The sequence below is a fragment of the Calliphora vicina genome, chromosome 3, assembly GCF_958450345.1.
Source record: "Calliphora vicina chromosome 3, idCalVici1.1, whole genome shotgun sequence".
NCBI classification, from domain to species: domain Eukaryota; kingdom Metazoa; phylum Arthropoda; class Insecta; order Diptera; family Calliphoridae; genus Calliphora; species Calliphora vicina.
The window spans coordinates 30,373,081-30,398,213 of NC_088782.1; the positions used below are offsets into that span (position 1 = coordinate 30,373,081).

The window sequence follows — 25,133 nt, forward strand, 5'->3', positions numbered from 1 at the left end:
TTGTTAAACATAATTATTATTACTGTCCAGTTATACTAAAGCTCCACATGCCCCACATTAGAGTATCCCGTAGACATAACAATAAGAAAATTCGACTCATTCACCAAAATATGGCCAAAAAATTAGTTTTTCTCGAAAATTGCAAAATTTAAATCGCAGGTACGGAAAAACTATGGGAGGTATTGTCATACTTTTTTCATATTTTTATTCCCTATTACGTTCTCAATAAATCCCAATGTGATGATCAGCAAATTCTGAAATTTATTTAACAAAATTTTTAAAAATTTGAAATTGGAGTTTTGAAACTGCCTTTAATTATTTTGTTGGTCATACCTGCGAATAGGTTAACGATATCCTACGAAGACAAAAACTCATATACAAGTAAATATGGATATATTTTAAGTAAAAATAAGCTTTTATTTTCATATTTCTCAAAATATGTTAATTTTGTTCCTATGTTTCATGTTCTAGTGGCCTGAGACACATTAATGGCCTGGCGATTTTTTAATAACTTTAAAATTTTTTAACCAATTTTCGTCTTTTATATCTTATTAGAATGACAATTACGTGCACATTTCGATTCTTTTAAACTAAATTGCAAAAGTATTTATTTAATGGCAAAATTTTTACAAAAACTAAAAAAAATGCATTTTTCACCATGTAAATGCACCTCAAAACTAAATCACTAAGTCGGCACGGGTTGCCCTTCTTAGAACAAGCTTAAATTTTTGTTGGTGGTATTTTAGGTCATTACGAAAGTTTTCAGTGGGTACCTTCTCAACATTTCAACAAATTTAATTCTAAGGGACTCTCTAATGCCCACATCCGAAGTATTTTAATTAAATGTTATAAAATTTTGTGAAATCTAAAGTACTCAGTTTGGTCTACGACATCAACTAAGATCATTTACTAGAGCAAAATCAGTTTTGTTTAATAAAAATACATATAGATAAAAATCATGTTTGTGATATGATAAAATACTTTTTATTTAATTACAATATATTCTACAATATTATGGTCCTCCTTAATATAACTTCCTCAACCATATTATGCTACAGTTACCATTGACTTGGCTGCTGTAATGTAGATTAAAAACTTTTGTTCTAGAAATCTCAACAAAACCGGATGTAGCATTGTATCATCCTTGAAAAAATGTTATCTTAAAAAAGTTTCTTGTTCAGAATGTTTCAAGGGTTCCAATTGAAATTTAAGGAAATATAACATAAAAATATGGGATTTATAATAGATGGCGTATCTTTTGAACGAGTTTTTTTCTTAAAGATAATATGTCCTTTTGAATGTCTATTTATTCTCTCTTAGTTATTGAACATTATAGTGTAAATAACAAAGTTTTTTTTTGCTTCGAAAATTTCGAATTTTGTACTAACAAAGTGTCATATGCGCGAAGTTTAACTTTACTTTTTTAATTTGAAAAAAGTACCCCCGAAACACACCGATTACTCTCCAAAGCTTATGGTTAATGTATTCCATAGGTTTCAAGGTGCGACATATGGTTTATGCGGTTCAGAAGTGGTGATTTTGACACGACAGACAAAGATCGCCCACTCAAGCCAAAAAAGTTTGAAGACCAAGAATGAGGCATTAGTTCGAGAAGATTGTTGTGAAAATCAACAAGAACTTGCAAATCATTATGGGGTTATCTAGCAGCAATTCATTCATCGAAAAGCAGTGATATTGGGTACCATTCGAACTGAAGACGAAATACCTTAAAAGACGATTTTGCATTTCCGAAATGATGCTTAGACGCTATAAAAGTCATTTTTGCACCAAAATCATTTTTGCACCGAATCATTACTTGCGATGTAAAATTTATCCATTACGATAACAAGAAGTGTAAGTCCTCATCCATACTGTAAAACATTTGAGTTTGTTGATGAAAGGGGAAAGACGAATGGAAAAGTGTTCTCTGTTTCATGTACATGAAGTTTTTGTTGAGTTCTGTACAGAAATGTTAAAAACTGAAAAGTAAAAAAATTCACTGTGTGGACACGAATGCAAAAATGTTTTGTAGCAAATGTTTCACAGTGTGTACAGGGACTCAGAGATCGTTTGTGAAGAGATCGTTGTGAAGATCCAAATATCCATGGAGCTAAGATAATTCTCTGTATTTGATAGGAACAAAAAAATCCTAGCTGAAATCTGGCCAGACCATCACAGGGAACCTGTACTGAGAACAACTGATTTGCTTGAAGCGATTATTGGCCGAAAAATGCAAAATATTTGCAGCCATCATGACAACGCTTGGATATATTATACAATACCTGTTAAAAGCTGTTTAGAGTGAAGTGGTTGGGAAGTTTTGTTTCACTTGTATAGTCTCAATCGTGGCTCACCCTACAACTGTTTGTTTCGATCGATACAGACCTGTCTCTCTGGGAAACGCTTCATTTTGGAAAATAGTATCCAATATTGGCTTGATTCGTTCTTGGCCTCAAAAGTTGAGCAGTTCTTTTGGCTCGGATCCCGTATGTTGCCAGAAAGATGGGAAAAACTCACAGCTAACAATGACCGATACTTTGAAAAAATTTTGTATTGTACAAATGGTTCTAAATAGGAGCTAAAATTTTGAAAAAATTCTCGCATTTTTATGTTTACAGTTATTATTGCCTTAGCTTCTGTAACATAAATTTTTGTTCCAAAAATCTCAACATAACATGATCTAGTATGGAATCAATATTGAACAAATTTAATCTAAAAAAAATTATCCTGCATTTTCCACAGCTTGTCCATTGCACGATTCAAATCATATATACAATTCAGAATTTAAAGGAATTTAAATAACTCATTGTAAAATTGTTTTAAACCTATTATTATATAAATCCTTGTAGGTTTTTCCTTCCAATGTATTACTAAAATAAACATTTTTATCAGAAAGATGATAATTAGTATGAAGAAGAATATCTCAAGTTCTGTGTCTTAATTATTGTATTTTGTTTTCATAGTAATCCAGAAACCAAGTCAGTTATCGCTGGCTCTCTTCTTCCATAGCAAATTTCAAACTGTGGTTAAAGTCCATAATTCTACCTATTTTACTTTGGTTCCTTATAAACAAAACAAATCATCAACATTATCGGCTTCTCGTCAAATACTTGAATAAAGTTGCCTAAGTCAGCAGGACAATTTTTTGGTTCAATATCTTGTGTTCAAAAAATAATATTTTTAGAAAAATCTAATAAAACTATAGTACAAAAGTTATATATTGTAGATACAATTGAAATTAATTGATTTTACATAATTTTTATTTAAAATTTTAATCTTGAACCCAGATGAAAGGCCAACCAAAGATAAAAAACCAACCAAATTTGGTATAACCACAGAGAGTTTACAAAGTTTTGATAAATTTGGAACGATGCCTTTTCGTAGATTTCCCTATCGTCCTAAACTGGTTGCGACAGTCAACCGGATAAAAATGGCTGCGACTATATCGAAACCGTAGAATTTCTTTGGGTGTAAGTTTTCACTAGAAAATATGATTTTAAACAAGACATTAGTTGAATATGCAGCTAGCTTTCATTTCAAAACTTAATAAAAAGCCTTTTAACAAAAAAAATACAACAAAACCATCAGTTTAAAGTTGAATAAGTCTATGAAATATTTATAAATTGTATTTATAACACTTTATCAAATGCAGTCAAAAATATATTTGTGTATATTAAATAAAAGAATTTCAAGAAAAAGTTGAAAACAAAAATAAAATATTTTTCAGCTTAAAAAATATTTTTATTTGGTTTTTTTTTTTTGTGTATGTACTTGTATTTACTTATAAGAGTATGAGTGTGTGTATGAGTGAGTATTAGTAATTTATTTTTTATTGGTACTTGTTGCTAAGAGCCATTGGCAGCAGACATTCAATGTTAACCATCTGTAGTCGTACTCTAGTACACTAGTGTTTAAATGTCACAAAATATTGTTGGTAGATTTTTTCATACATTATTTTCATTTTCATCTCTTTCATTTCACATTTCATTGTATAGTTCAAGTACAATCACTGGCACTTTGTACATACAAACATTCAAAAATAAAAAAACATATAAAGCTATGTACTGAACACATACCATAACACTTTGACAGATTCTCACACTCCTACATACTTGCACTCTCATGTACAATATTATATTATATATGGTCACAACAATTCATTTCAATTTATCAATAAAATAGTTTTGTAGTCTTTATGTGACCAATAAAGCCAGTAACGGAAGCTGAAGGAGATGAATACAGAAGCTACAGAAGCAAGCAACACACTGTTACAAACACTTGAACATCTGAACTACATCTGATGGGTGACTGTGTTGTTCGTGTCTTTGCTGGCTACCATGATGTGATGTGTGATGTGATGTGAGGGCATGACAAAAGGGATACAATGTCTCATATCATCATCAATCATTTTATGTTCCGCAAAGCTCCTGGGTAAAATAGTGAATGTAACAATTATGTCAGTTTATGATTATTGTCTATGTAAACGTCAATTACTTCTTTTATTTTTGTTCATCTTGCTCTGTGCTTTTTGTGGTTGTAGATTGTATGTGTTTATTTTTTTTTTGCTTCTCGTAAATTGCTGCGGGAATAGTAAAATCCTTTCTGTTTTTTTTTTTTTTTTTTTTGGTTGTATTAAAAATAAATGGAAGACATGGGCTGTTGTTGTGTGTCAGGGTTGGAATGTGTTTGAAATTTTATATCTTGTAATTTGGTTTTTAATTAAAATTTTAGAATCAACATACATATACGTAGTAGTTGAAATGTTGTAATAATAAAAAGATATTTGATATTTGACAATTTATTGCAAATATTTGTAGTGTTGCTAATAATGAAGTATAAGGAAGTTATAAAATGCCTTAATTATAATCTACTAATTTATAATTAAAAAAGTTAAATATTAATTTCCTAATTTATTTAAGTAAAAGATATATCAAGTTTCAATATTTTAGTTTAATAAAAAAAAAGAGCAAAAACTACATTTATAAGAAAATTACCTTAATTTGATTTTCTGCGAAATTTACTAAAATTTATTGTCACTATTATTAAATTTAAAGAGAAGTGAATTTAAATTTATAAATAATATTATTTTTCCTTATCATCAATAAATTCACTAACCTGCATTAAAAAGAAGTCTGGTTACATGTTAACTTATAAGTAGTTTTACTGTCGGTTAAAATAATGTTTGTATGTAAACTTTCAATATAACTTAAGGTTATAACTGTTTGACTAGTCGTATAATTATTATAAGTTAACTAATATTAAGCATACGTACTGTAGGTCCAGTGAACCAGAGGTTATTAATAGTAATCATACGCATTGTAGGACCAGAGAACATGTTTGATAAATAAAATCGTATTAATATGTATTTTCTTAATTGTTGGTGGAATTTAAAAAAAAACAGATGGAAATTATAGAGGAAGACAGGAATTGTAGTAACATACATGGTACTTAGGTTAAAGTACAGTCTGTCAAAGTCGATTATTTTTTTTACAAATTGAATTTACATAAGGCCTAGTACCGCGATTTTAAATACGTGTAATTTTAAACATATTTAAAATTTTTGTAATTTTAGTTTTATTAGCTTAACGAGTAATTTCTTTGGATTTTCAAAACAGTCTCCAAATTTATAGTTATGCCACTACATAGACTATATGAGATGTATAGTTGGGGGTAGTGCACTAAATGTTGATTGAAATAAGCACTATCACTCAATAAAATTATAAAAAAATAGTTTCCACTATTTTTCACCAGCTTTAGTGATAATGGTTATTTTTTCACTAGAACAAAATAGTGATAATTTGTTCATTATCACGAAAGGCAGAAACCTGCACTAAAATCAATTAGTGCAAAATTTTAACATTGCAAGAAACAGCTTCATTAAACATACTCTCACCAAATATTCATAAATTAGACGTCATCAAATTATTGGAGCCAAATTCGAATAATAAAAATATTAAATCTTTTTTATCAATTTTAATGAAGTATTAGTCTTAAGTTTTGAATTAGTGCACAAAAATAAAGTTAAATCATTTTGTACTTAAAATTTAGTGCAACATTTTTAGAGTAGAAAAGGAGGACCCTCAGAAACCGTTTTCAGTGATGTTCGTAATTTATCGACCTGTAGCTCAGTCAGTTTTTGGTCGTCTTTTAACGGGTTTACAATGAAAACTGATTACTCTTTAAAATGTCGTGCAATTTTTGATACATTTGTAAGTTACAAAATATATCAACTTTTTGGATTTTAGTCGCTTTTCTGATATGAAAGCTTATAAAAATTTATAAAGAAAATTTAATTCTTAGCAAAACTGATGAAAATTATAAATGTTATTAAACTTTTCATTAACAACTTTTTTAGTATTTTGTCCCCCAGCGCATATGAATCAAAAATTAAAATAACTATTGTTTTATTTGAAAAATTACGGAAAAAAATCTTTGTCCTCTAAACCCGTTTAGGTGAAAACCATTAGGTCGCTTTTCAAGTTCTGACAAAAAGTGTTATTTTGTAGCAGAGTGTTTTTATTCCAAATATGTTCATTATCTCAAAATTTGTTGTTTTATTCATAGTATTGAGCGAGAAAGACATAATGTTAATGACAATTCAAGGTTCAATGGTAATTGAGAAAGAAAATGTAGGATACGCAAAAGTCTTAATATTGCTGCCATCATTCTTGATCCAACCTGTATAAAGCATCATACGGATGTTAATGATTTTAGTGCCTTTATTAGGGTATTAGAGAGACAGTTACATGATAAATGGATACTACACCAGTATCTAAAATGAATATCGTTGTCTGGAGTCTTTTCTTATATACTTAGGATCAAAATCTCGTTCTTTATCTTCCAGATAAAAGTAATGTATTTCAGGCCGAAATCTTGGAGTACAGAAAGCCATTTAAAGCACTATACGACAGACTCTTGTTAGGCTCTTAGGATAATGTTCTAATTTGTCATCTACAATTTTTAAAAAATTCTTCAAATTTTTTTAAAAAAAATTCACAATTTACAATTTTACAAACAACTGAATTTTTTTAAAAAAATGCAATTTAAAAAAAAATTACACAATCATAAATTTTTCCAAAAATTTGCAATTTTACCAAAAATCTTTATAAATTTTAAAAAATCTAAAATTTTTCAAAAAATTTATAAATCGTTAATTCTTCAATTTAAATAGACAAATGTCTCAATTACTGCAATACATCGTGAACATATCTGTAAATGGCACTCGCGAAAACCATTTTTCCCGCTAACCGGCTATCAACTAGATATCCCAGCAAAAAATATTTCGGATTTGGAAGCAATAAATATGATTACTGCATCTTCTACTGCTACATTAATTGCATCCTAAAATTATTGCCTTACAAAAATTTTGGAAGGCATACATTAAGCTATTCGTATAGGTGCTGAAGTACTTAGAAAAAATCAGCGCTTCTTGTTAGGCAATCACTGTAAGATTTTATTGCTTCTCAGCAGCTCTCAAATCTATGTGCACAATTGTTTGCACATATTTAATTCGATGAAATCAGGTTAATTTTAAAGCTGTGAAATATGCTTATTTTGGATTCCTTATGCAGAGCCTCTACGCGAGGAATCCCATATAAAAATCATGTAATCTTTCATGCGAAGTGGTAGCACTATACAAGTGCTCTCTGCCTTACAAACCTGCTTCCGAGGAAGCACAATTTTTTGCTGGGATATTTTAAAGTGTTGTAAATTACGTCATCTTTTAAATGCTATTGTGAAATTTTTTTTTTGATTTTGAATTAAAAAAAAATTTGGTAAATTTTGGTTTCACTTGTATACCAACATTTTGATACATAGTGTAAGAGTTCCACTGGACGTATGATTATTATTTTTTTATTTTTTTTTTCTAATATTAAGTATACGTACTGTGTAAGCATTGGCCATGATTTCAATATAAGATGTTATAAATATCTATATATTTTCTATACTTATAATTCGATTGAAAAAACTACAAGCCAAAATTGTAGGGGAAGATATAAGCTTGAGATGAATTTAAATAGAAGTTATATTGTTGGTACACAAGTTGAACTACAGGCTGCCAAAAACTGAGCAAGTTGACCGATTGTGAACGAAATATGGGCTATATTTTTTACAAAGGCAGAAAGTGATTAAGCGATTTGTCAATTTTACTATACAACTTTACTTAGTAATAAATTTTTTAAATTTTGTATTTTTCAAATCCCTTTAAATTCATATAAATTTTTCTTTAAATCCTTTACAATTTAATTGTCCTGCTTCCTTTAGTACTTTAGTTCCACTTCTTAGTATTTTATTATACAAGAACCATGTAGCACATGTACTTTAGATAATAACTCTACACTATGGGGACTCTAATTACACAGGTGATTATCTATTTTTAATGTGTTTCATTTTAATGACCATTTACCTCACCATTTACACTATACTTCCGTTTTATATCCAAACATATTTAGTTTTTCTTTTCTTCCTTTTCAGCTATTCTATTTCCATTCTTCTTTTTTTTTTTGATAATTTTCATTATAAATAAGTAAGTAAAACAATTAAAGACAAAAAATATATAATAAACTATATTTTTTCGAGTTCATACTAACCCACAATACAGACTAACTGATGTATACAATAAATTTACAGTCAACAATTATAATGGCTTGTAATTATTTTAATAAACATGACACCATTAAAGGCTTTTTTGTATGCATAAATAGTAATAATATTCAATAGAACAGTGACATGAAAAATATTAGAAATTTCATATTATTTGACATTGGTTTATTTTTAAGGGTGTTGTTCAATAATTAAGCATGATTTGTTTTGAAAACCAATTAAATGTAGAATCAAAAAAGAGACATATAAAAAAGGGTATTTCATTAAGTGCTTCCAAATATTCTTTTACTTTGGAGCCTAAATCAGGCTGAATTTGAACCGATGAACGCTGCCAGTGAATTGGTATTGTCATGTGAATGAATTGGTATTGTCCCAAATTCGACAAATTTGTTCCTTGATATACCCATTCATCCAGAAATGGGCCTCACCTTAAAGTGAGCGAAGAGTGCAGAATTTTGCCCGAACAGAACACTCATTTTTATAAAGCAATTGTATCCATAAATGACAGCCAATTCGATTGAAGTAGCTTCAGCAGTATGGTTGGTAACAACTGTCAAAGTGCGAAGGAAGACCCTTTATTTATATAAGTCCTTTTTACTAAACATCATAAAATGTATATGTAATTTTATTTATGAAATAATTCTAAAGTACTTGTTTCATCATCATTTAAGCATATTTAGCATTCTACATATTAAAATATATTTACTTATACAAGTGCTAATTTCCATAACTTTGAAAAAAAAAAAAATAAAAAAAAACAGTGTAAAGAAAACACCGGAAATGTACAGTTGAACTATGACTATCTAAATTATTTTTAATGACAAAACATTTTACTTGTTGTACATACTATAAAATTGTAAACAGCAAAGCAGCAACATTACAGACAAAATAATTCCTCACTTCCTGTGAAAGCTTACTGAGTTGGATGTGTGTATAGGTATGTATGTATGCTTTGTAAGTTTTTAGCATCAACTTTAGCTGGACAAGAGTAACAAAACAACAACAACAAAGATAAATGTTTGTATATGTTCATTAAGAATGCAAGTCACTATTAGATAGACAACACCAGTTGCCAGAGATAAAAAATAAAAATATTTACATCTATATTCCGAGTACCATAAGAACAGTGGGATAAAAGACTAAAATAAGAGGACTAGAAGCAAATTTTTATTATGTTTATTATATGGGAAGACCAGAAATAACACCAAAAATGTGTTTTAACCATTTTAAAAACTCATACCATTATTCTCACTTTGTTATTGAATAGTATAGTGTAAACAACAACACACACCGATTGCTCGAAGAAGCTTATGATGAATGTGTTCCATTGGGAGATGGTCTGTGCAGTTCAGAAGTAGTGATTTTGACACGGAAGACAAACATCGCCCAGGCCAGCCAAAAAAGTTTGAAGAACCAGAATTGGAGGCATTACTCCATGAAGATTGTTGTAAAACTCAACAGGAGCTTGCGAAATCATTCATAGCTACTCAGGCAAAAATTTCAAAATGTTTGCGAAAATTGGGTACCATATGAATTGAAGCCGAAAGACCTTGGAAGACGATTTCGCATGTGCGAAAATAAGCTTTAACGCTATAAAGAAAATCATTTTTGCACCGAAGCATTTCTTGCGATAAAAAATGTATATATTACAATAACCCGAAGCGTAAGAGATCGCATATGAAGCCCGACCAATCAGCCGAATCGATACCAGAGACAAATCTCCATGGCGTCATGGTAATGCTACCTATTTGGTGGGAGCAAAAGGATTCTATCTATTATGAACTGCAACTGATAGAACATGTACCGAATGCAACTGATTCATTTGAAGCGAGCATTGGCCGAAAACAGCCTAGACATGAAACCATAATATTCCATCATGACAACGTGCAGTGGCGCAGAATCAAATTTTTTGGAAATAAATCGGTCATTTCTAAACAGCTAGGCCGATCGAGATAAAATTTTACGTGGTCATAGACAAGGAGTTTTCGAGTTAAAGTTATTAAAAATGAACCTACAACTGCTCCAGCGACGGCGTTTTGGTAGCACAAAATAGGGTAACTTCGACATGTAATAATTTTAAATAAGATTTATTGTTTTATTTCTTTAAAGCGATTGGCTAGGTCTTGAAAAAAACATGCTTGCGTGTGCTATTTATCTCTTTTATTTGACTTGAAAAATATTGATCGTACTTTTGGATCGAATAGACTCGAATGTGAGCCAACTAAATTACAATAACATACAAAAGATTTCAGAGCAATATCAGTTACGAATCCAAAAACAAACTATTTTCAATATAAAAATTAAAAAAAATATTGTTTTTTGCTGTTTTTAAGAACATATAACAAATTCATGTTTTTCCGTAAGATATCTTTACGGAGAACATTTTGGTATAAAAAACATGTCCAATGTTCCGAATATGTCGCTCCAACATCTAAACATATTCAAAAATCCGAAAGCTGGAATCAGAAAACGGATAGCAGCTTTGGAAACCTTGATGTGTTTTTTATTTATCTCCAAAGTGTTTTCCCAGCCCCGGAGGAAATGTAGACCTATGGGCAAATTTGAAAAAAATACCATTTTTGGGATTTTCGCTCCAATTTTTAGGTATTGCGGGATTTGATTTGACAAGTTTTTTCACTTTGTTATTTAGAATGACAAATTTAAAAAAACGTTGAAAATTTCATTGAGTTTCGTTAATAAATAAAGATTTTATTACATATTTATTGAGTTTCTAAAACTAAAATTTTGTATCAAAATTTTAATAGGATTGCAAATATTAGGATCAATTTGATCTGCATTTATTCCGAACTAATTTTTTTTTTAGATAAGTTAAATTTTATTCTTACACGAAACCAGGTCAATATCTCAATTAGATTCAGAAATATGCCACTTTAAACTCTGTCCTTCAAAAATATTTAAATTATTCATATTTTAGTTTAAAATGTTAGAACCATTGACTTGTTGTTGAATAAAATATTAAGAAAATGTATAAAAGAAGTTGATTATGTGAAGGTGTAATATTTTTGAAGGACGGAATTTTAAAGTGACATATTTTTGATTCTAACTGAGATATTGACCTGGCTCCGTGGAACCACTAAACCAGTTTTCTTTTGAAATTATAACAATTTATTTTCGTGAATGATTTTCGGAAGAAAGCCTTTTGACTAAAATATAGTACCAGAGAAAATATTTTGTAACACAGCTGTTAAACGGTACAGTTACTGATCATACAGCTTCTTAAAGACTATTATCCTACCAACTTAAAAAAACAAGTAAGGAAGTATGGTCGGTCAAGCCCTTTTTCTTTTAAAATTTCAATAATTTATATTTTTGAGTGATTTCGGAAGTGGGCCTTAATGGGGGCTATGACCAATTATTGACCGATCACCTTGAAATTAGGTCGTATGATTTATGTCTATATGAAAGTTATTTAGGTTGAATTTTGTGTATACACCAACATTTTTAAGAGATTTATGCACGTTAAAGTGATTTTTGGAAGCGGGTCTATATGGGAGCTATGACTGATTATGGACCGATCGTATCAAAATTTGGTGACATGAATTCAGTATATATGAAACTTATTTGGAGCGAAATTTGTGTAGATACATACATAAATTAAACATTTATGGCCGATAAAGTACAATTTCGAGAGGACATTTGTATGGGGGCTAGGTGAAATAATGGACCGATTTCAGCCAGTTTCAATAGGCGTGGTCCTTGGACCGAAAAAATTATACGTACCGTATTTGACCGAAATATCTTCAAAATTGCGACCTGAACTCTGCGCACAAGGTTTACATGGACAGCCAGCCAGACGGACGGACTGACGGGCATCGTCTAATCAACTCAGAAAGTGATTCTATGTCCATCGGTATACTTTAAGGTGGGTATAAGACCAATATATTTGTGCGTTACAAACATCTGCCATCCCCATTATGGTGGTGTAGGGTATAATGAAGCCAATTATCGATAAGCGTAATTTACTTCTGATTAAATTTAGAAAACTCACATTTTTTATAATATAACATAACATAAAATATTTGTTTTTGACAGCATGCCACGCCCACAATTACCAATATTTGTATCTAAGTTATTGGCCACCTTAGCTTCAGTATTATTTCTATTGAATGGCATTAACATTTTGGAAATCCAGGTTAAAAATCCTATACAATTTTACAAATATTAAAATTTTCAAATAATTTTTAACATTTCAGTACCAACTGTAACTTTTCAATCACAGTTTATTTAAAACGAAATGCATAGTTGAAATACAATATTTTTTTTTTTTTAAATTTTTAACAAGCCATGTCCTCTTCTTTCATACAATTGCTAAAGAATAAATTGTATAGTTATTTAAAAATATATTGACATTTTGTTCAATGATAATATAGTTTATTTTTTTCCAGTTTTACTAATTATAACAGAATATTTAAATAGCAATTGACACATTCTGTTATTTATTATGCACAAGGACAAATATACTTGTACCAAATGGATCACTACACTTATACATCTACATATATTTATAGAGAGTACAGAGCTACTAATTGAAAAAAAAAATAGTTATGCAAAAGGATAACAACATGATTTTTATTTTTGTAACACAACTTACCATTTACCAATAGTTCACTACTACTGTTGACCAAATTATCCATAATTGGTTGAAAGGTATAAAATGTCAATGTTTCCAATTTATTCATTTGCACGTTGAGCGATAGTAGGGCCGGAGTTCCACGTAACAGGCCATTATCGATTTTTTTCAATAGATTGTTGCGTAAATTTAAAGTTTTTAAATTATTCAAGCCATCCAAAGCACGCTCCGAAATACGCTGGAAAAAAACAGAAAGAAAATAAACACAATTACAGTTGGATAAACACCAAAATTGTATATATAAATTTGTATTCATTTTTTTGTTATTTTTTCTTCTCATTATTAATTAATGAGTGTAATAATGTATGCAGAAATTTATGTAAATTGCTTAAAATCATGTAAATATATAATTAAATTTTATAGATTTTATTACCTTACAAAACAAGACATAAAAAAACAAAATTGAGAACAACAGTAGTACAGTAGGAAATATGTTTATATCGTCACCTGAAATGCAAAAGGGCGTAACAACCAAAAAATTCAAAATGGATATTAGTATAGCGCATCAAGACACATGTCTTCACAAATCCTTAGATTTCTACTTTTAAAAATAACGACTTTATTCAAGAAACAAAATCATATTTGTAACGAAAACACTATAAATTTTATTACGTTTCTCATCTCTCTTGCTAAATTTAAAAAATAAGGTGTTGATAGACTCCTTTACATTTTAGGTGACGATATGTGTGTTAATATCTACAAATACACATGTGTATAAAAATTAACACACCTGCTTAAAACTCCCATAAATTGGTATGTGTATGCATATGTATGTTTGAGTAAAATAAAATTTTTGTTACACCTTTTTCAGTCTCTTTTTACTTAAACAAATGTTAATGTGTGGTCAGTTTTTTTAGGGTTAGCAGAAACTCCTGAACATAAAAAATTCCTGGTTTAACAGAAAATACAAAATCCTAAATACGATACAAGAAAAACTTGGTCTGAGATATGGCTAATGGTTCTTATTATTCTTCCCAATGGAAGAATTTCGTTACGGCCCTTTGTTAAATTTGGAACCATAGGAATCAATATATATATATTTGAGAGTTTTCAGTACGGATTCCTATTATCAAATTATTTTAAGATTTCTGACAGTTACTTACAAAATACATATTCGATTTTCATATCCAGTTTAGGGAATACCCTTACACTCATTTAAATAAATTTACATGTTTATTGACAATATGCAATTCATACATACCTATTATTTATGTATATATTTGCTACTTATAAGCTCTATAATTATATGAAATGTCCTTTATATTTAACGACACTATGTCACATTATTTTAACACCTTTTCAATAAATATTTTCTTTTTAGTTTCATTTTATAGTTAATTAAGCTCTCCTCTAATTTGCAAAACTTTTTATTGCTAATTTTATTATTATGCTTTATTAAACACAAAAAACCCAAGTCAAAGGTTTGGCATTGTCTTGTGAAATTCTTAATTAATTTCTAATTATTTTTTAATATGCATAATAATGTGTATTATAGGCATTTTTCTTTATTCTGCAATTTAGCTGAGGACTAATTATAGCAAAGCATGCATTTTTAATTAGTTAGTGGGAAAATTTCTTTAAATAAATTAAGAAAGAAATTTATTCAAGTAAAATAATTTTTTTCTAATATTTAATTAATTGCACAGTAATAAAAAACAAGTAAGAAATTATAGTCGGTTAAGTCCGACCGATACCCTATACTGAGTTAATTCCCACGACAGCCGGTTTTACGCACCGGAATGACCCGATTTCACTCGGCCAAGGGCTGTCAACTCAGCAAACACTGCTGCTACAATAACAACAACTGAGTTAATGAGTAAAAATTGGTACCGTGAAATAACTCCCCACGAAAAAATGAAATAACACCCAACAACTTTTTCATACAACTTAGGACTTATTTCATTATGAAACAACTCCTAACGCATGGGGAGTTATTTCATAATTTTTTGTTTGGATTTATTTCATAATGCAATAACTCCCAATGAAACAACTCCCAATGAAATTTTTGTTGGGTTTTATTTCATTTTATTTTGGGAATTAGGAGTTATTTCACTGTATTGGGAGTTATTTCATTTTCATTTGCAAAAGCAGAACCCATAAATATCAAAAACTGGCTTCACTCAGAAAAGTTTTTTGCATTGGCGACCTTCGGCCGGGCGCAAAGGTTTTCTCCTCTGGGGTGTATAAAAAACTGGCTTCGCTCAGAAAAGTTTTTGGCATTGACGGCCTTCGGCCGGGCTTTCTCCTCTGGGGTGTATCAAAAACCGGATTCGCTCAGAAAAGATTCTTTTTACATCGTCGGCCTTTGTCAGGTTGCAACGATTTCTTAATATGGTGCGAAATGAAAATCGGCTTTCTGAAATATTATAAAAACCTTTCTGCAATGAAAGAAATCTTTTCTGAGCGAAGCCATATTTTGATACACCCCGAAGGAGAAAACCTTAGCAATGCAAAACTAATTTTTTGAGTGAAGCCAGTTTTTGACACTTCCCAGAGGAGTAAAACTTTGCACTACGCTATAGGCCCGCAATGCAAAAAATGTTTGGTAAGCGAAGAATAATTTTACGTTTGTAGTTTCCTTTTTTAGATTACATAAATAAATTTCTTCGGGATTTATTTCATTGGAAGTTATTTCGCTTTTTTGGGACTAATATTTTTAAAATTATTGGGAATAATTTCATTTTACCCTTTGGGAGTTATTTCATTTTTCAAGTTTGGGAATTATTTCAATTTTGATGGGAATTATTTCATTGGAAGTTATTTCATTGGCAGTTATTTCATTTGGGAGCTATTCCACGGTACCGTAAAAATTCCAATAATTTATTTTCTTGTTTTATTTTCGGAAGTGGGTCTTGTATGTGAGCTATGACCAATTATGTACCTATCTCCGTGGTATTAAGTAGCTTTATTTCATTCTAAATGAAACTTCTTTCTGTTAAATATTACACTGTACAACACCAAAAAAATTAATAATTAATAAATGCGAAATTAACCCTAGGCTCTCTTTTGTTATGTATTTTTTCTGACATTCTTGTTGAATCTTCCGTTTTGCTGTATTCAGGGACTTATAGTAAAATTCCACGTACAATTTTTTTGCAGAACATTTTAACCCCTTAAATCCTTGTTTTAATGGTGGTTTTTGCACTTTTTTAAAAGAAGGCCTATTAACAATAAGAATGTGCCTGAGATGGGAAACCTTAACCCCCCTCAAATGAAATGCCGATGTAAACTTTCAAAACGCTGATACACGTATCTATTTTTTGTCTACTTTATCAAAATTTATTGTAATTTTGGAAAAAATTTGATTTTGTTGTATAGTGTTATTTAGATAACAAATTTTTTTATGAGATTTATCCTAGTTAAAGTGATTGTCGGAAGACGGCCTTGTATGTAGCGGGATTTATTTATATAGTCGAATATGTCCTGTATACCAATATTTACGAGAGTTTTAAGCCTGTAAAAGAAATTTCCGGAAGTGGGCCTTACATGGGAGATACAAATATTTAGGTGGGCTTTATTTGTATATAAAACTTATTTAAGTGGATATTTAAGTAAATCAAGCATTTATGGGCGATAAACTCCATCGGTAGGACATTTTTATGAGGGTTAGGTCAAATAACACTGTGCAACAAATGAAGACTTTTGGAAAAACACACGGTCATGACAGTATAGGTTCGACTCTACTACCAAAGGGTAGAGTATGGAGATTTTTGTGACCAATTTTTTTTAAAGGCTTCCAAAAATTCTGATAATCAGTGGGAACTTAAAAAAAGTATCTGGCTAACAGCTAATTCAGACTTAGTGATAGCGCTTAACTATATACGGCAATAATATAGCTAAGAATCCACTAAACAAATTTTGTTAAAATTTTGTTCGTGTCCCTTTATTGAATAAATATAAAATAACTTCCAGGGACTCCTAATTTTTCACTAAAAATATTTAATAAAGTTGTAGATACTTTTAATAACAACTCTAGTGAACATATCAATGCAATCTGAACATGCTCCCCAAATATCATTTTTTACCTTAAACATTTTCCTACTTTACTATTTTTTGAAGCGAAATAAAATGGCAAAGTCATTATCAGTATTATCCGGGCCCACCACGCTTCCAATATTGATCACGCAAAACCGCCATCATGCAATGCATTAAAAAACGTTAAAATTTTTTAAAGGTGGCAATGTTTTTTGGTGTAAACCGTGGGACTTGAAGATTTATATTTTAGTAAAATTAAATAATTTTATGTTTTTTGTACTTAAAAACTAAAAAGATTATAATATGGAGATTTTCCATCAAGAAAAATATAGAATTTGAATATACCGAGAAGAAAAAATTAATGGGGCCTGATGAATGCCGCTGACAATAATTATTATGCGAATCTACTGTACGTCATAACGAGATGAAAGAAATATTGTGTTCTCTGTCATACAAAATCTTTACTAAGTCCCCTTTTACAATGAAGAAATTGAAAGGCAGACATTTTTCTCATTCTCTTTTGAACTAACCTAAACCAGTGTAACATACACTCTACCTCTTCCACCCCTCGTCCACAAACTTCATCTGTCTTGCAAATTCTGAATTGTCAAGCACTCAAATCAATATAGATCATCTGATGTGGCATTCAATGCCTTATATTTGTTTCAAAAAAGCCAAATATAATCAAAAAAGTCCCAAATGTAGTCTCAAGAGTAAATCGTATAGTTTTGGTTTTCCTGTTCTTAAGAATCTTCGCGAAAGTTAAACTGCTTAAGTTTTAAATACTGAACTGATATTAATATTTTGTTCTGAAAGCATGTAATTTAAATCACTCATTCCTAAAACTCCTTTCAACTATGTAGAATGATATAAAGAATAATTTTATGTGTCCTTATAAAATCTCAAGAAACACAATTTGTATACTCGTACTTTGATCATAACAGCACTTAAAAACAACACCAAAATCACACAATATGTTCCCTAAAAATGCGTATAAATTTAAATAAAACACATTATCTATGTTTTTACACCAATTAAATTTTCCATATGCTTGACTATTACACATGAATAGTAGATAGATTCATATTCCCATATATTCAGTCAATCACAAGAAAGCAAAAACAATAACTTTTTTGGCATATTAATATTTTCCTTAACGTTAAGCACATTTAATTTAATCAAAAGTATAAGAAAATATGAAAAAGAACAAAATGATTGAAACAAAACATCAAGAAAAATCCAACAACAGAGGGGAGAAAATGTTAAAAAAAATAAAATAATAATAATAAAAACAAACACTAATACGGTTACTTCCGCACAATAAAATTTCCAAACTATGTGATGTTGTTACTAAACAGGAAAAATATTAAAAACAGATAACAATCATTGTCATCATCATGGTGGTGCTGCTCTTCATGCTCCAGCTCCAATCATCAGCATCGACAGCATCATCATCGTTATTAAAGTCAATAGAAAACAATATCCTTTAAAAATACAAACACGTTCTCTTACATACATACACACAAAACAAAAAACAATACCTTTTTTCTCGCAAAAACAACAAAATGAGCAACAACAAAAATAGAATTGCCAAATAAAAGGCAACATAAATGTAAACAAAACAAATTTTTGTTGTTTCTATTTTTTGAAATCATATTCCGGCTTCAACACACATGAATACGCATTATGTGAAATAATCAACAAAAAAAATGCCTCACAAAATTCTAGCCATTATGTTAAAATTCTGTTTTCATTTTTGCCTGGTTTGGATTTTTTTTATTCAGTTTTTTTTTTGCACTTATCAGCATATTAAATGACAAGGAACAGAATTGAAAAATAAGTACCGAAGTAGAAAAAATAAATAAATTTACGCATAAAGCCAAAAAAAATACTTCTTTTGACGCCAGAAACAAAAGAAAAATGCGCCTTAAAGTGTTTTATACGGCTGAGCCGTCTCCCACGTGCCCCTCCATCCATTAATATTTTATAGCCACTGCCTTTCTGTGATAAATAAAGTATTTAAAACGGTAATATTTGTAGACTTGTAACATTATTTGTTAAGATTTGGAAAAATTTATTTTTCTTTTTATAATAAATTTACATATATTTTATATCGCTGTTGTTTCCTGTAATATATTTAAATGTAATTGTAGTGCTATTAAATTTTATTATCAGACAAATTATTGTTCAAGTAATGCCATACATACCCCCTCCCTTCCTAGAAGACATGATGAGTAACTCATTCACCACTTGGAAGCTGGCTTATGAGAGTTTTTGTTCCCGCTTACAATCGTTCGTTTATTCCCTTACATTACCACATGATACAAAGCTTGATATAAAGCTTCGAAGTTTTTTTAAAATTTTTACAGAGACATATCGAAGTCTTTAATGATTTGTGCAAAATCTAGTAAAAACAAATCTTAGTCATCTCAAATCATAGTTGGGGGTAGTGCACTAAATGCTGATTGAAATCAGCATTGCACTATCACTCACTAAAATTGCAAACAATTTAGTTTGCACTATTTCTTAACTAGCACTAAAAAAAATTAGTGATAGTGATAATTTTTTAACTATCACTAAACGAAGATTTAGTGCAAAAATCTGCACTACAATTTATTAGTGCAAAATTTTAACCTGCAATCAAAAAAAGGCTGCTTTAAACATACTATCACTAAATTTTCAAAAATGAGTAGTCATGAAATTCTTGAATCCAAATTCGAAAAATAAAAACTTTAAATATTTTTTGTTCTTTTTAATGAAATATTAGTCTTAAGTTTTAAATTAGTGTACAGAAATAAACTTAAACCATTTTGAACTTAAAAATTTAGTGCACAATTTTAAGTTGCACTCAAATTATTGCATACAAAAAAGTTGCAATAAACTGATGATTGCACTCAAAATTAAATCAACTAATTTAATTTTGAGTGCAAAATTTTTTAACTCACTATCACTAATGTTTAGTGAGGCTGCTAATTTTCAACTCAGCACTAAATATGAACAAACTGATTGCACTAATTTTGCACTATCACTAAGTATTAGTGCAAACTGCAAAATTAGTGCACTACCCCCATCTATGTCTCAAATACATGATTTTGTATTGGAGTGTATTTTGAATGCATCAACCCGTAATGCGGTTTGAACCAGTTTTGCCAGAATTTGTAATTTGGATCAATAATTCCAGATTTGAGCAGACAAATTTTACGAATTGTATACTTATTTTTTAATCATAAAAAATGCTCGTTTAATATCTTAAATAGTTAATAGTTTAAAGATTAAAAAGACTTATGTTTCTTATTTTGAAAATATAAATTCTACATCATTTCCAATTGTATTTCAGAAGTTTCTAATTGTATTTCCGAAATTTCCAATTTAATTGCAGCAATTTTCTTTTATATTTCAGAACTTTCTAATTGAATTTTGGATTATTCCAAATATATTATAGAGGTTTTCATTTGTATTTCAGAAATTTCTAGTTGTATTTCAGTATTTTCCAATTGTTTTTCAGAAATTTCTATTTGTATTCAGAAATTCTGAAATATAATTGAAAGTTTCTGAAAAACTGAATTAGAATATTCTGAAACATTATTAGAAATTTCTGAAATACAATTGGAAATGGTGTATTTTTTGAAAGCGGTTTTAGATTTTAATAACTTATATGTCATTTTGAATGATACATATCTGTCATTTATTCTCACTTAGTTATTGAACATTACTGTGTAAGCAACAAAGTTTTTTTTGCTTAGAAAATATCGTATTTTGTATCAAAGAATCGTGATATACGGGAAATTTTGCTCTACTTCTTTAACCCTTAAATGAATGATTTTTACTTTAATTTTTCTATAAAGTATCAAGTATTTAGTTGATTTTTATTTATTATATTTCTTTTAGCTTTAGTTTGATTTAGAATTTATTTAGTTGAAACTATTCGTACTCCATTTGATTTTTCGGAATTAGAATCTGAATTACTATCAAGACAATTGGCAACAATATGCATTAAAGGGTTAATTTGACAAAATAAGCCGTTAAAGCACACCGCCTGCTCATCAAAGCTTATGGTGAATGCGTTTAATCGATTTCAATGCGTGACAGATGGTTTGTGAGGTTCAGAGTGGTGATTTTAACACGGAAGACAAAGATAGCCCAGCCCAGTAAACAAAGATTGAAGACCAAGAAATGGTGGCATTACTTCATGAAGATTGTTTTCAAACTCCACAAGAGTTTTCAAAATAATTGAGAGCTACTCAATTAGCAATTTCAAAACGTTTGGAAGCAGCACTATTCATACAAAAGCAGGGGAGTTGGGTACCATACGCATTAAAGATGAGAGACCTTGAAAGACGATTTTGTATGTCTGAAATGTAAAATAATTTTTGCATCGAATTATTACTTGCGATGAAAAAATTGAAGAATTAGTACATGAAACCCAGCTAACCTGTTGAATCGAAGCCAAAGCCAAATATCTATCCATGGCGCTAAGATAATTATCTGTATTTGGTGTGAGCAGAGCTGCTGAAATCTGACCAGACCATAACAGGGAACCCGCACCGAAAGACAGCATTGGCCGAAAAACGATAATACTCGGCCACATATTGCAATGCTCTCTCTGGGATACGCTTCATTTTGGAACAGAATAATCGATATTTTCATGATTCGTTATTGAGTTCAAAAGATGTCCAGTTCTTTTGGTACGATATCATTATGTTACCTGAAAATGTCATGGTAAAACCTAAAATTAAACTCTTTCTCTATCCAAACCTTTAAAATATTTATCGTAATTTTTATTTCATGAACAAATATTTTATTCACTGTCTTTTTATCTGAAAATACTTACAAGAACATTATATGCACCAAGGCAACATTCAAATGTTCAGATATTTATCCATAAAATTAGATTGTGGTTTCTCTAGACCAATGAGAGCCAACCACAACATCAAGAGACGAACATTAATTGGCTTTTTACACAAACTACAATCATTTATTCTAATTACTGGTCAAATGTGTAACCAAAAATAGGGATTTTAATATGTTATTCAAGATAAATGTTGTATGACCAAACCAATGAGAGTGGAACTTATTTCAGTACATGTCACATAATTTATTATGTTTGAACTCTATGAGTTAAAATAAAGAATTCCTTATTGCATTCTCAATCCTAAATTTGAGCACAAGAACAAGTAATATCGAAAATAAGAAAAAATAAAGAAATGTTGCAAATTCGATAGCCTCAGAATCATTTATGGATATCTAGTCGTCTGTCCGTATGGCTGGCTGGTTGTGCATGTAAACCTTGAGCGCCAAGTACAGGTCGCGTTGTTTAGTCCAAGATAATCGGTCCATTATTATTCGGAAGTCAAGTCACCTAATTTTATCATGATCAGTCCATAATTACACATAGTACCTTTGTAAGGCTCATTTCTAGATATCATCATGCTACAAATTTTTTAGCGATCTCTTCACAATTTGCTCATATATTCGATGACGGACTTGACAGACTATACTTTTTTACTTGGTTTTTATTTGGGATTGTTAATGCCAAAACCTATGTTTAATCTACAGATATGAGCAGTCGTATGATTCAAAAACTTTATTTTATTATATTTAAAGACTTATTTCAAATATTTATTCAACATTTCAATAACACCTACGTACAGCACTTGAAATAAATTTGTACCATTTCCTAAATATAATCCTTTAAATTCATCAAAACATTTTCATTCAAGTGTAGGGTAAAAATATGCTTCAAGAGTTACAAAATAATTTGTAAGATTTTTGTTCTTTTGTTTTGCCAAACTCCACTCACACTTTTTAAACAATTCAGACAAAAAAAGTAATGTGAACAAAAAGATAAACGATGTTCAGCCATATATTTATTTTGTATAAACTTTCAACACTTGAATTGAAGAACAACAACAGCAGCATTAGTAGAAGTAGTAGCAACAAATAAACAACAACAAAAATACACAACAAAACGCCTACTACCATCAACACTCAAACGCCTCAGTAAGCTTGTCACGCAAACAGAAAAGGAAAACTCGCAACCATACGACAACTAACATACAATAGGAATAAATAACGAAAAAACAAAGTGTGCTTAGGAAAAATAGCAGGTTAGGCAAGAAATTTTTGGTACTTTTTTGAGGTACCGTACCAATATGTTGCCTTAATTTATGTACTCAAAGTGTATTTGAAAAAAAATGTGGATCATGAATGTTTTATCGGCAATAGAAACCAATTTGTGTTCTAATACTTTATTTAAAAGAGACCTAAGTATTACTTTAATATCGGAATTTAATTGAAATAAAAATTTGCAATTTAACCCTAATGAGAAATCGATATTCATGAAATTTCTTGATATCCTGTCGCATCAATTTAGCACAGAAAATGCACAAATTAACTAAAAAGAAACTTTGACTACCCTCTTGTGTGGTTTTCCACACATAAATTTCAATGTGTTTTGCACTAGAATGATAAAATTTCTCGACATTTCCTGCCGCATCAATTTAGTACAGAAAATGTATTAATTTACTAAAAAGTAACGTTGTTTACCCTCTTGTGTGGTTTTCCACACATATGTAATTCCTATGTATTTGGCACTAGGAACAACTTTTAATATCCCAAAAGCCTAAAAAGTATATTTTTACAATTTTCCTTCTTAAAAACCACACAAATTAATATTTTTTGTACATTTTAACAAAATTTAATAAGCGATGTTCATGAAATTTCATGACATTTCCTGCTGCATCAATTAAGCACAGAAAATGCATTAATTTACTAAAAAGTAACGTTGTTTACCCTCTTGTGTGTTTTTCCACACATATGTAATTCCTATGTATTTTGCACTAGGAACAACTTTTAGTATCCCAAAAGCCTAAAAAGTATATTTTTACAATTTTCCTTCTTAAATCATATCTATCACAATCCAAAAAGTACATTTTCATTATGTTTGCTGGTATCATCTAACGCAGCCCTATCTCACGACTAGAACTCTAAGAATGATGACAATATTTCTAACCAAAAGATGAGCAAAAAATTAAAAAAAAACACCAAAACAAAAAGATAACAGAAAAATAAGATGAACAAAAAAAAAAGAAACAGAAATCCCTAACACTTGAATGAAGTTTTGTAATGGTAGCGGTAGTGTAAGTCTCATATCTAAATTTTCCAACATAAGTAAGGATGAAAACATAAATACACACGCATAAACAACACACATATACAATATACAAGTTAAAATCTTGACTGTCCGTATGTCTATAACAAACGCCAGTATGACTGCGTATGACAGGATATGCGACCACTTTTGCAAATATGGCAAAAAAAAAAATATCCATCGAGAAAAAAAAAATACTTGAAAAGAGATATTAAGCTTTATAGGGTTCCCTCCTACAATTTATAAGAGTTTGTTTCTTATTTTGTTTTCTGTGCCATATGAATGTACTTTCGATTTTTTCACACTTTATTTTACTTTTCTTTTTCTTTTAGTTTATTTTTATTTTTTGCCCGCGTCTTTTACTTAAGCTGTACATTATGTTCGTATGTATAAATGATTTTTACAGTCAGATAGATAGACAGACCCACACATAATACCGACATGCAGACAGACCGACAGACAGATATTGCTAAAATACATCCTACATGTGTATATTCGCACATAGTATATACACACATATTGGAACAATATCTAACAAGGATTTATGCTTATCTGTGTATTGTCAGTGTAGGTTTCTTCTTTTGAAAGTTGTGTCATGTTGCTGGCTGTTGGTGCTGGTGTAACTGTGTCTGTATATTATTTTCTTTAAGTTTTTCTCTTGATGTTTATTTTTTTGCAATTTAAGCTTTGGTTGTAACTGTGTCATCTTTTACTATTTTTTGTTGCTGCTTTCTTATTATATTTTCTGTCACT

General features: G+C 29.8%; 1 protein-coding gene across 1 annotated transcript in view; it reads right to left on the reverse strand.

Annotated features, from left to right (window-relative positions):
- Con (Connectin) overlaps positions 1–25,133 on the reverse strand; it is a 100,425-nt gene that overhangs the window by 69,525 nt on the left and 5,767 nt on the right. Inside the window, exon 2 of the mRNA XM_065505353.1 lies at positions 13,217–13,433. Coding sequence (XP_065361425.1) covers positions 13,217–13,433 — 217 coding nt within the window. The remainder of the gene's footprint in view (positions 1–13,216; positions 13,434–25,133) is intronic.